Genomic DNA, 14,254 nt, shown 5'->3' on the forward strand with positions numbered 1-14,254 from the left:
TTTTTTTTTGTTTCTTGGAGGCAAGTATGAATGCTGCAATTAGGAAAAATGATTAGGATGTAATGGCCTTGCAGCTTTAAAGCCTGGCTGTTACCTCTGAGTGATTTTTTTGTTGGGAGGTGTTAGCTGGCTCTGATTGTTTCCTGTCTGGAATTCCCTTGTTTTCAGAGTGGTGTTGCTTGCGATATTTTATGTGCTTCTACTGTCTGTGGCCCTGAGAAAACAGGATTTGCCAGACTTTGATGATGGGAATACTTTGTTGGGAGGTGTTAGCTGGCCCCGATTGTTTCCTGTGTGGAATTCCCGTTTATTTACTGTCCTGGTTTTAGGGATTATATTGTTCTGCATTATTCTATCCCAGTAATTATGTCATATTAAAGAAGAATCTCACTTATCCAACATTCGCTTATACAATGTTCTGGATTATCCAACGCAGTCTGCCTTTTCATAATCAATGTTTTGTAGTCAGTGTTTTAAATTCATTGTGATATTTTAGTGGTAAATTTGTAAATACAGTACAGTAGAGTCTCACTTATCCAACATAAACGGGCCGGCAGAACATTGGATAAGCGAATATGTTGGATAATGAGGAATTAAGGATAACCCTATTAAACATCAAATTAAGTTATGATTTTACAAATTAAGCACCAAAACATCATGTTAGACAACAAATTTGTCAGAAAAAGTAGTTCAGTACACAGTAATGCTATATAGTAATTACTGTATTTATGAATTTAGCACCAAAATATCACGATATATTGAAAGCATTGACTACAAAAATGCGTTGGATAATCCAGAACGTTGGATAAGCAAGTGTTGGATAAGTGAGACTCTACTGTAAATACTACATAGCATTACTGCGCATGGAACTACTTTTTCTGTCAAATTTGTTGTATAATATGATGTTTTGGTGCTCAATTTGTATAACGATTACCTAATTTGATGTTTAATTGGCTTTTCCTGAATCCTTTCTTATTATCCAACATATTCACTTATCCTGCCGGCCTGTTTACGTTGGATAAGTGAGACTCTACTGTATATTGATAATCTTAAATTATCTGTTTAGAACTGGATTATATGAGGCTCCTTCTTCACAGCTGTATAAAATGCAGTGAAGTGGATTATATGGCAGTGTGGAGTCAAGATAATCCAGTGCAAAGCAGATAATATAAGATTATAAATGGGTTATATAGCTGTGTGGAAGGGCCTTGAGTCTACACTGCCATATAATCCAGTGCAAATTAGATAATCTGTGGAAGAAGTCTAAGTGAGGCCTAAATCTGCCTGTCCCCTAACTGAAACCTGGCTGTCCCTTGGTTGCTAGGCAACCAAGTGGGCAGAGATTAGCCCTCTAAACTGGCAGCAATTGGATAAAAAAAATTATTGCTCTCCCTCTAATTAGGACTTTATTTTTCTTTTCTTTTTGTTGTATCAACCTTGAGGTGTGGATGATGGGTTGTGTTGTCAAATTTTGAGGTTGGGGGGCCTGTACTTTTGTTGTTTTGTGAATTGCCGTGATGCCATCACTCTTTTATATATATAGATGGGTGCATGTACACATTTATGAATAACAATCTAAAACCTAAATATCTGAAAGGCACCAGACCTCATGTGATCTTGGAAGATAAATAGGCCCCGGGTAGGACTTGGATGGGAGACAGTCAACAACTACTAGCTGCTGTAAATTATTTTTCAGATGGAAGAATGGCAAAGTCATCCCTGACTATTTCTTGACTAAAATACCCCTATGGAATTCATGAGGTTGCCATAGGTTGATAAGCAACTAAAAGGCACACATATTTCCATATCTTACTTAGAATCATACCCATAGATTTGGAAGAGACCCAAAAAGCCATTCAGTTCAACCCATTCTGCCATGCAGGAAGACATAATCAAAGCATTCCTGACCTCCAAAGAAAGAATTACTATCCTACCATAAGGCAGCGTATTCCAGTGACATTTAACGGCAAAGACTGGTAAAGTAAGTATGTGAGGATAGAAAAGACAATAAAAAAGGGAAAATAAATCAGAAGGTGTACTCAGTGAGGACAGGCAAATAAGATGGGTGGGAACAGAGGGAGAGATGGAAAGGACAGAAGGAAACTTTTTCTTCTGAAGAAGTCATACATAAAACATTCACAATGTGCAATTTTATAACAGCTACGAACAGGAAAATAAAAATTGCACATGCTGTGGGTTTATAACTCATGAAGCTATTTGAATATAATTGATGGTTCAGTTACAAAGCAAATGATTAGTTAAGTAAAAGCACTTTGTTCCAAGATGTAAACAAATGCTAGTAACTATGGGACATGATACAAAGGCTATATATAGTTAGGGTTTCTAAATCTCCCCTTAATGTTGGCAGTGGAATTGGTGGAAATGTTTCTTACACCTTACAGACCAGTGATTCCCAACCTTTGGGCCTCCAGGTGTTTTGGACTTCAGCTCCCACAGTTCTTAACAGCTGGTAATATAGCTGGGATTTCTGGGAATTGAAGTCCAAAACACCTGGAGGCCCAAAGGTTGGGAACCACTGTTATAGACCATTTCTGATATTTGGGGGATGTTGGCAGTGGAACTGGCTGAAAAGGAATAACCAGAAATGAACATAGGAAACATTGCCACCAGGAACATCTGGATCCCTATCAACAGAATGTTTCGTTACAAGATTTCTGAAAACTAACAAAAACTGATAAACCAAAACATTTGCAATACCTTTCCCCACAATAAAAATACTAATAATACAGTAGAGTCTCACTTATCCAAGCCTCGCTTATCCAAGCTTCTGGATTATCCAAGCCATTTTTGTAGTCAATGTTTTCAATATATCGTGATATTTTGGTGCTAAATTCGTAAATACAGTAATTACAACATAACATTACTGCGTACTGAACTACTTTTTCTGTCAAATTTGTTGTATAACATGATATTTTGGTGCTTAATTTGTAAAATCATAACCTAATTTGATGTTTAATAGGCTTTTCCTAAATCCCTCCTTATTATCCAAGATATTCGCTTATCCAAGCTTCTGCCAGTCCGTTTAGCTTGGATAAGTGAGACTCTACTGTACTTACAGAGATTGAGTGTTGTTTACAGTATGTTTTAGAGGTTCCCTAATCTATTAAAATGTTGACTTGGATTTGGTGTTCATTATTCAACACAGAAGTTCAGGTTGTATTGTAAATGAATATACCAACTTTTACTCTTTCTCAATCTTCAAGAACGGTGTTCTACTACAATGCATTTTGCATTTTCTCAGCTCCTTCTAAGAGCAGTTATAGGGTAAACCAATTTCCAAAATATGTCATCCCAAATATGCAAACCAAATTTCATTGGTGTATTTCAGATGAAACAACATAGACTGTTAAACAGTGCTTTAAAAACTAAAGACCTCACTTTGCTCTGCCGATAAAATTTAATAAAATTACATATTGCTTTAGTCCCTGAAATATGTCCATCCCTGCATTTTTCAAATTAGACTGAAAGAAGGCAATTTACCTGGGGAAAAGTGTAAGAAGAACTGAACCGGAAACTTTCATAGCTCTCTTGAAGACTACATTATGTACTCATTGTTAAAATAAGATCTTTTATATATCATCAGAACGCAGACACAGCCCAATACAATGTTTTATCAGGTTCTTTACACATTAAACATTATTTTTGACGCACATCCAGTGAGCCAAATACTTACTTCATCCATTTTCATACAGGTACCAAAATCTGCAAGCTTCAGATGTCCATATTTATCCAAAAGCATGTTGTCAGGTTTCACATCTCTGTGTATCAAGCCCATGGAATGAATTGCATCAAGGGCAAGAACAACTTCAGCAGTGTAAAATTTGGCCCACTTCTCAGGCACATCATAATTGCTCATGAGGTTGACAAGATCTCCACCTGGCATGTATTCCATTACCATGTATAGGTATCGGTCATCTTGAAAGGCACTAAAAAGCTACACCCAAAAGGATGGAAAGTTGTAAGAGACATTTAAAAAAACAGATCAATGTTCATTAACATCCCCGCATGCACAAACATGCACATACTAAATTATTGCAGAATTAAGGCACTTTTCCCCTCATGGCCTTTAAGAATACTTTTGGTGTGGTAAAACAATCATTAAAAATCTCTAGGAGTTTCAAAAAGCTCAATTTACCAACATTCAGCCAAAGAAATAAACTTCTTAAATGCCACTAAACATTTTGGCAGGAAGAACAGTCAAGAAATGAACAAACTTTCCTCTGACTGAGGCAACCATGCTGCGATGAAACTATCACCATTCACAAGTAGGTAAAATGAGAATACTCTTGAGAAAATACTCTCAAGAACAAATCATATTTTCAGAATACAGTAGAGTCTCACTTATCCAACTTAAACGGGCCGGCAGAACATTGGATAAGTGAATATGTTGGATAATAAGGAGGGATTAAGGAAAAGCCTATTAAACATCAAATTAGGTTATGATTTTACAAATGAAGCACCAAAACATCATGTTAGAAAACAAATTTGACAGAAAAAGTAGTTTAATGCGCAGTAATGTTATGTTGTAATTACTGTATTCATGGATTTAGCACCAAAATATCATGTTTTGAAAACATTGACTACAAAAATGCGTTGGATAATCCAGAACGTTGGATAAGTGAGTGTTGGATAAGTGAGACTCTACTGTATTCTCAAAAAGATTATACTTTGACAATTTGTCCTGACATAGGAATCCCAACTAAAAACAAACACTATTTTTTAAAAATAAAAACAAGTAAACTGCCTTATTTTTAAGCACCTGGTATCAAAATAAAATAGAAGGAAAACCTTCAATGCCACCACCAGAGACTGTTCCATGCAGAGCAAGCCACTTCCTGCCTGTGGATCTAGACAGAGACTGCTTGGAAAACTGTCTCTGCTGAACCCACAAACTGTCTGAAATATATTTAATGAAATCTAAAGGGAAAATTCCCAGATATTCTTCCTATGAAAAAAATACCTGAGAATATTTTCCAAAAGATTGTTCTTGAAAATTTTCCTATTTCAGAAATATCATAGGCTATGGCTAATGCCATACTTGAAGCTGATACAGAATTTCTGATAAAAGGTTTTCTCTTTTATTAATCCATATGCCTTACTCCTTCTGGCACTGGCTTTATGTGGCAGACTAAACAGCAAATGTACATAGGAGGAGGGGAAATTTCACCAATCTTCTCCTTTGTGTTTATCTTCCTACAGCCTTCAATAATACAATAATAACAATATAAAATATTTTCCTGGTTGAATGGGCTAGTACAGTGGCTCCCAAACTTATTTGGCCTGCCACCCCCTTTCCAGAAAAAAATATTACTCAGCTCCCCCTGGAAAGGGGGCGTGGCTTAGAGGGGTGGGTGGTGCTGAGCCTCTCCCGTAGTCCAAGATGCAGAGCTGTGAGGGGAGGTGGGCAGGGCCACAAATGGGCGGCCAGGACTGGGATGGGCGGAGTTACGAGCTCTGAGGCAGGGCTGAGCTTCTATCCCTGTCCTGCGGTGCCTGGCAGGACACAGGAAGTGGGGCTACAGGAGGGGGCGGGGCCTCATCCCAAGTGCCTGACAGGGCCGAACCTCTATACCCCACCCCCCTGTTCTAACAAGCGCCTCAGGGGAGGTATACAGAGGCTCAGCCCTGTCTCGCACTCTTGGGAAGAGGCTCCGGCCACACCCCTACCCCCGCCCTTTAGTCCTAAAAGGCCTCTCAGGAGAGGTATAGAGGCTCAGCCCTGTCTCAGGCTCTTGGGAAGCCACGCCCACTCCTCTAGCTCCACCCCCTGTGTGTCCTAACAGGCGCCTTAGGTGCTCAGCCCTGTCTCCGGCACTTGGAAAGAGGCCCCTCCCCTCCCCTGGCCCCGCCCCATGTCCTAATAGGTGCCATCACCGCCCCCCTGGATCGCTACAGTGCCCACCAGGGGGCGGTAGCGCCCACTTTGGGAATCACTGGGCTAGTATAATAAAATGAGGTGGTTTCTAGATGGAGTAGGGTTCAAAGTGACCTCTGCTCTTTGAAGCTCTAAAACAAAATATTTACAAACTGCATGTACTGAATTGTTGCTAGTCCTATCCTATACACACAAATGGAAACTGAAGGAATGTGGCTTTGTTTTCAAAAGAAGCTATGATATTTCTATATGACAGTCTGCTGGCTCTATTCCTTTCGAAAAGTATTTACTTTTCTGGAAACTTCTTGAGATGTAGAAGTATATACTACAAATTCTGGGTACTACTAGCAACTACAATAGCAGCACTATCATGCAAGGATTTAGACTTCTGTTTAATATAACACTATACCCCCAAACTAAAATGGTTGTGGATGGGAAGGGGGGGGGGAGGTTGTGAATTTTAAATATAATTTTAATTGTATTTATTATATTTTCATTTATTTATTTATTCTATTTATATCCTGCCTTTCTCTATCCCGAAGGGGACTCAAGGCAGCTTTACACATGGCAACTATTTGATGCCTTTAGGCAACATACAATTAAATACATTTAAGTTAAAATTTAAAAAATTAAGAGTTAAAAAGCAAATTAAAACATATAAACATTATAATCACTGTTAAAATCACACCATTCATATTCGTAATTTGGGGCCCTGAACATTTTAACTACATTTTAACTGTAAATCCACACAATACTATTTAATTTTTTATTTGCTTTGTTTTAAAATGTGACTACATTATGTGTTTATTAGCCGCCTTGAGTTCCCGCCATGGTGAGAAAGGCAGGATACAAATAAAGTAAATAAATAAATAACAACAATACTAGAATGGAATCATAAAATAATAATTTTCGTTTTTTAACAACCTGTCATTACCAGTGCTTCAAAAAATCCCTATTTTTTCCAGTTTAAACTATGATAAACAAGTCACTAAGTAATAGTACAACCTTTAATACCTGTTTCTAATGAAGAACACACCCTTGTATACTGTTATAATGAAAGTCATCCTCAAAAATTAAACACTTGCATTTGAATATTTAGAAAGAAGACAAACACAGACTTCAAAGTAGCTGCAAGGGGAATTTATTAATATAAAGATAAGGGTAGGTTTTTAATTAGATATTAAGTTCACACTGAGTGGTGTTGGAAGTAATGGCTGGTGGTTCACGGCTATGAAGAGGGGGTGGGTCTGGTGGATAGATTAATCTTTATTGTGTGTATTTGCATTTTTCTCTCTTTTGCATTTTGTATACCACCTTTACATAATAACAATATTTTAAAAATTAAAAAAAATTAAACACATTTTTCACCTCACAAATTTAAACCTACAATTAAAATCCCATTCGACACACTTGTTTATGTTTTCACTATACAGATTGAAGATAATGAGCACTATGAGGTACATAAGAAAATCTAAGTTTTTGAGAAGCAGGAAATGAGAACAATTTTCCATCTGTACACACATTTTACAACATGCATGTTTAAAGTCAGGTGACTACATCTGAAAGAAACATATACATCACAGCTTTGTCTTAAGATGAAGCCCCCTTCAGACACAAAATAATTAAATTAGATAAACATATTGCTTTACATTTTCAATAGTAATTTAAAATTCACATTTGACTACAAAATGTTATACAGGTACACTATTCTTACCTGAACTACCCATGGACTGTTGGCGAAGGCCATAATATCTCTCTCCTCCCAGAAAAAGGCTGAGTCTGATCTTTTGAGCATTTCAAATTTACTAAGAAGTTTCATGGCGTAAGCTTTCTGTGTTACTTTATGACGAACCTGCCAAGAAAGAAACAATTTGATAAGTTTTTTCCTTAATCAATGCCTTATAAAAGGATTTAAATTAAGTCTTTGGAATTTTTATCTTTGAAACTCAGTCAAGAGTAACACAGAAGTCCAACTCTCATCAATAATAGATGTCGCCATATAGGTACTGCCAGTAAACACATAAGACACATAATGTAGTTTAAAACATGAACAGTAATGAAGAATATATAATCAGTGAAAAGAGTATTAACATCCATTTTAAAAGCATGCATATTAAAAGCAATACATTCATAATTCAATAGACTTGAATAGGCCTGCTGGAAGAAAGAGTTCTTGTATGCTGTATTAAACTCAGACACCATCCACATTGACCATTTAATGCAGTTTGAAACTAACTTCAGCCAGATAACTCCCACAAAAGCGTGTGAAATAAATACGTAATATGTATTAGTGTTCTATGGTTTGTGTCATCACCATATGGACCTCAATCTGGTTCCAGGATTTCCTATGTAATTATCTGCACAGCAAAACCACACTCTTCACTGCCAGTTTGAAACTGCATTAAACAGTGGGTGTAGATGGGGCCTCAGACAGCTCTTCAGCTGTCAAAGCTTTTCTATATTTTTGAGAGATATACTTAGAAACTGACATTCAAGTGAAGAAATCATGTTCTAACAAAGAAAATATCTCAATAATGGTTTTTACTGACTGGCAAGAAGGAAGGAAGGAAGGAAGGAAGGAAGGAAGGAAGGAAGGAAGGAAGGAAGGAAGGAAGGAAGGAAGGAAGGAAGGAAGGAAAGAAAGCCAGCCAGCCGAAGTATGGTATCTACCCCAGGCACATTAGACAAAAAATTGCCAGTTCCTTCCATATCTGATTCCTTAAGAAGCACCGCCTTATCTTATCATTTATCCAAGCATCCATTGCCTCTCACTTAATTAATTTGTATTCATAAATTATTTATTAATTTCTAAGAATGAATCCTCAAACAATACTGAAAGTAATCCAAACTCCCAAAAGGATCAAAACACACATAAATTCTCTTTCTCTCCCTCTCCCTCTCCCCCTCTCTCTCTCTCTCTCACACACACACAAATAACAAGGTAGGCGTTACTAATTGCAAACACCTATTGGGATACACAAGTAACCAGTGATAGCACAAAAACTGTAGAATGTGTCAAGATTATAAAATCTAATTAGCCTATTTCTTTTAGACTTGTATCTCTTAATAAATAGAAAGGGTTTCCTCATCATTGGGTTACATCCAGATTTACAAATGTGAAGGTGTCTTCTCTTCTCCAGAGAGCAAAGCTCCTTTGTTGAACCAAGAACCATGACAGCACTAAAACTGTGGAGTGAGCCAAGATATGCAAATCTAATTTGCTTACTTCTTTTAAGCAAAGGAACAACTCTTATTTTAGAAAGGATTTTTAGCTCTTAGTTCAACCCAGCAGCTTTCCTTGATACTTTCACTGGAGAAGAGAGAACAGAGAAGCCCACGTCTTCAGTTATATCACACTTACATCTAAATTTAACCTCCTAGCATAAATCTTTTAGTTAATTCTTTCTGTTAATTCTTCATCAAAAGATGAAATTTGTAATGAGTCCTATGTTCTTGAAGTGCTTTAAAAGATAAAACAGCACTGATATGTGAAACTTATTACACTAGCTTTAAAATAGCTTGCAAATCTTTTTACATTCCAGTGCCATCTGTGACAATGAAGACAGATTTAGAGCATCACGTCCTCAATGTTACAAAAGGATAAAGCATTAGAAATGGAGCAGTCATCTTCTTTTACAAGAGAGCCAGTATATAAAATTAAGCAGCAGGCATTAATTTTATCAGGGACTCGATCCAAAAATAAACTTAAGATCAAGAATCTGTTACTTTAGGGTCATGGAGGGAGGCTCATCAGCAACATGCTGCCATCAGAGCAAGGTACGTGAGATAAACCATGCAAATTCAACAAGAGCCTCCAAACTGTAGGTTAGGAGGACAGAGAAACAATTGCTATCATCATCATCTTTATTTGAATCTTGCTTCCCCCCCCCCCCCAAAAAAAAGGGGGACTTGTGGCGGTTTACAACAAGCCTCAAGTAACATGTATATTGACTGCAACTCAGGCCTTAAGTAACTCGTATATTGAGAGTATTAATCTAGCGGCTTCATATAACGTTAAATAAAAGAGGTGATGTCACTAAACCCAGGAGAGGCCCACACAGTAGCTAAGCAGGCCTTTTCCTGGATTAAGCAGTCATCTTCTTTAATATGTACTAAAAAATTCCATAAAATGCACAAAACATTATAATGGGAAAAGCCACTAAGTCTAGCTAGTGATTCAATTTTATCAACAACTCATGCTGTAGCACTGATATCACAAGCAAAATATGATAGTTAATTCAGGCAAAAATACCAATGCACAGTAAGGAATTTCACACACAGTATTTTTCTCTCACTCGCTACATCTAAAGATTAAATATGATCAGTGGAATAGAAAAAAATGATTTCTAATAAGGGGCCAATTCCTGCTCATGACTGAAACTAGTTATGCTTTTTTAATCTTCTGAGGTATACCTCCTATAATTCCTCATAATAGGCCATTTGGACATTATCAAGTTGCCTATGCTGTAGAATCAAGCAACGACTTCCCTGCTATCTACTGCAGACATCATATTTATTTTAAAATGTTACAGCTTCCCTTTCTATATTGTAACTATAGCAACTGACAGGTTTTACAAGCTGACAATATTGCAATTTTTATGGATCATTATGGCACTTTTAAAAAGCAGAAATAAGCCATTTCATTGGTTACTTGTCAATGGTTTGGTTATAATGCTGACTTAATTGGTGTGGAACTTATTTAAAGACCGCTGATGACTTATTACCTCCTTTTGATATAGGCACATGAGCAAGAGGAAAATTTTGTAGCTGACCTGATGCTGTGCCCCCAAAATTGGTCCAGGCATACCATCCTGTTATATTTACTCCAGTAAAAAGTGATGTACAAACTATTATAAATGAGCTCTTGGTCTGGCCTGCTGTCATTTTATATCTCATTTACTGAGAGTGTTCCCAACACATAGAGCAACCACCTCAAAAGAAATATCCTGCATTATAAGATGTAAGATTTGTTCCTGCCTGTTTGCATACACAGTATACGAGTCCTAAAATTAGAGGGGAAATGTTCAGAACCAGGCAGGCTCATACAATCAGTCCTTCATATTCGCTGGGGTTACAGGTGCAGAATCCCTGTGAAAGTGGAAAAACTGTGAATAAAACGTACTTTTTCTAATCTGAGAGAACAACTCTCTAGGAATCTCTAGGTCCTCCAGTGCAATTCCATGGCCAACTTCTGCCGGAGGTTCACCACAGAGATTTTGGAGGAAATTTACCATAGTCACATTATAATATTTAGAGATTCCTACAGAAACCATATTAATCAAAATCTGTGAATAATCAAATCTGCAAAAGTGAAACCTGCACATGTGGAAGTGTAGCATAGATACTAAGAGTTTTCTAATACAAGAAAACTCTCTTCTGTGTTGTTCTCCCCACTTATCATGAAACTCTTGGGGAAAACCAAATCTAGTTTCATGACCCAAACTGTTTAAATTAAAATCCCAAGTTGTTTCAATATATGTGCTTCAGCAAATATTCACTGAACCCTGATGAGATGGTTGCTTGATTTGGGATATGGAAAAATCAACACTCAATACAATCTCATGGTGGCAGTTTGGTAGGCTCTAAAATTCTACTAAGGCATTAGTATGTTAGTAGCTAGGAGTGTAGGATTAGTTGCCCACAGTTCAAAATATTATTTTAGCCATGAACTTATCAGATAAAATGGGTTGCTTATTTCTAACGGTGGTTATTTGAAAGGTCATATGTGAACTCACACATCACCTGTATACACTATGCACTTTACCATTTTAGAACTTCCTAGTGCTGAATGACCATTTTGCTGCTTCCAGGATGGACATTTAACCCTGTTTCCTGTTCAGTCTTCAAAGATGAAGCAGTAGCCCCAGAATAAAGGAAACACAGGACATACTAGCAGGGTCAAAAGTGGACTGAATGAGTTCACAAAAGACAATTCATAGGACCACAGGATTTATTTTATTTTATTTTATTTTTTTTATTTTTTTGCAATCTGTTCTTCTTATGGTCTCTGTGACTCAGAGGGAAGACTTTTCACCAGAGGAGAATCAGGGTGCTGTTCTGGAGACATAGGGAAAAGAAACGCCTTTGAGGAATATAAAAGAAGCAACTGATACTCTCAAAAGCCCCCAAAAGCAGCCTCATTAAAAAAAAAAAGTTGGTATGGGTCTTTGGCAGGGCTACAAAGGCCAAACTTAAGCATCCCAAATGCTTCATATCAACCATGGACTGTACATTTCTAGAAAATAATTATATATATTTTTCAAAATGTAACCTTGTTAATTAAGCAAAGGATGGGATGTTAAGTTTTTGTGATGTTAGTTGTTATTATCAATGAACTATTTAAGAATTTCCCAAAATGAACCAAAAGTATCAAACACAGATACACAATATCACAATAAAACAATCAAAACAAATGCAGATTGTAGCAGTAAGAGTATCAGAACCAGGAGAACATTAAACATAAATCTGAAGTCCTAGTTTTCTGACCTCAAAAAGAAGTGATATTTTTGGGAAGTCAAAACCTGCATGCAAAAATATATTCCACATTATATGGCAACAGCAGCTGAACAAAGATTTTTAAAATCTGAATTTAAAATGAGAAAATTGACAGGTTTCTTATCTGGAACTAATTCTTTAAATGGTCAGTGAACTCACATGTTAGAACTCTTATTTAAGTGTTTTGGCTCATTTTCTGTGCACTATAAGTTTCTCACCTAAATCCACAGTTCTCTGGATCTTAACAGGAGCCAAGGCTCTAAGGGCAGGAAAGACATGATGAGAGGGTGAGTGGAGTCTGAGTTTACAATTGACCACATGACGAACTAAAGTTACAGAAAGTCAAACCTTCCTCCTTCTTCATGGTCTCTGTAACTCACACAAATGGGAAATTAGCAAATTACTATCCATAGGAGGAGGGAGTGTCATGCCACACAGGAAAAGAGAGAATTCTCCCTAATGTGTCCTCTAATGTGTCTAAGACTGGGCAGCAGCTTTATAGATGTCAGTCAGAGGAATCCCTTTCAAGAAATTGGCTGATGCTACAAACGTCCTAATTAATTGAATTTTGATTTGATGAGCAGGCTGTTTGTCTGCAAATTCATAGGCCAGATGAATGTCTGCTGCAACACATTTTGAAAGACTGTGGTGAGGCAGGAAGTCCTTTCCTGGCAGCTGAGTAACAGGAAAAGGTCTTTGTGACTTCCTGAAAGATGCACTCCATGTGAACAATTCTGGAAATTGTTTGGAAAGCATAGTGGGGCCAGAATGCCATGGCCAGAATGCCAATCAGGAGCAGTTATGGGGACCATATAACTTCTTGTTAAAAAGCTATGCTGACCACTGGTTCATTTCTAAGCACAATTCATATTGCTGGCATTAAAATTCGTATTGCTGGCACTTAAAACTTTTGGGAGGAAATGTTTGACCACAGAACCACTCTATCTCAATGGAAATGGAGGTGAGGCTGATCACCTCACAGAGTATAAACCTATCTGAATCTTCTGGCTGAAGTGAATGTAACATGGAATGCTTCCTTTCAGGGTTGTAATCTTAAGTCACATGAAGCCATAGGCTCAAATGGCCTCTTAGACAGCTAAGACAGAAGTAGTTCTAGGCATATTGGGCCATACACTCATCCACAGCCAGTTACTGATTTTCCCCCCTTTGACTAAGGTTATAGCCAATAAGTTCTGGAAACAGGAGGACTTGACAAAGCATCAGAAATACCAAAAGACAGCCAACAACTAACAGCGACAAGTCCTTGTCCAAAAAGGAACTCAGGGTTTAGGAGGAAGGGAAGTAGACCGGGCCACTGCTAAAATATGAGAGCTCTAGAGGGCTCTGAATTGATACACTGCTCAGTTAGCACATTGAGCCATAACAGCAAAAAGAAAAAAAGGAAAAAAAAGAAAAAAAAATTCAATTAAATCAGAGGCATTTAAGTTAAATTTTCAGAGTATGCAAAAATGTAGCAGCATCTCATAAATCCTTACCAACTGTACTTCACCAAATGCACCTCTTCCAATCACTTTAACAACTTCATAATCTTCTGCTTTCATCTGGAGACCACGGATCTTTCCGACAACTTTCTCATCTGAACAGTTGTAGAGAAGATCATTATAATTTACAAGAGCAGCGGAGTACAAATAGTAACAGTGATTTGTTATCTAGGCAACAAGTTAACATTTTACAAACATATAATTTTTTAATCTCTCCATACAGAAAGTACAATCAAGAACACTCTACACTGATCATTTATTTGTTTTCTCTGTATTATTTGCATACTACAATTCAGTTAAATTTGACAGTGCAACAAAACTATTTTTAGTTAGAAAATTCTACAATTCTACAATTCTATGC

General features: G+C 37.1%; 1 protein-coding gene across 4 annotated transcripts in view; it reads right to left on the reverse strand.

Moving 5' to 3' along the window:
• rock2 (Rho associated coiled-coil containing protein kinase 2) overlaps positions 1-14,254 on the reverse strand; it is a 118,998-nt gene that overhangs the window by 68,449 nt on the left and 36,295 nt on the right. For all 4 annotated transcript variants that reach the window (XM_016996534.2, XM_008117455.3, XM_008117449.3 and 1 more), the window contains exons 3-5: positions 13,888-13,988; positions 7,611-7,748; positions 3,695-3,955 (exon numbers count right to left, since the gene is read on the reverse strand). In XM_016996534.2, coding sequence (XP_016852023.1) covers positions 3,695-3,955; positions 7,611-7,748; positions 13,888-13,988 — 500 coding nt within the window. The remainder of the gene's footprint in view (positions 1-3,694; positions 3,956-7,610; positions 7,749-13,887; positions 13,989-14,254) is intronic.

The sequence above is a fragment of the Anolis carolinensis genome, chromosome 1, assembly GCF_035594765.1.
Source record: "Anolis carolinensis isolate JA03-04 chromosome 1, rAnoCar3.1.pri, whole genome shotgun sequence".
NCBI lineage: Eukaryota > Metazoa > Chordata > Lepidosauria > Squamata > Dactyloidae > Anolis > Anolis carolinensis.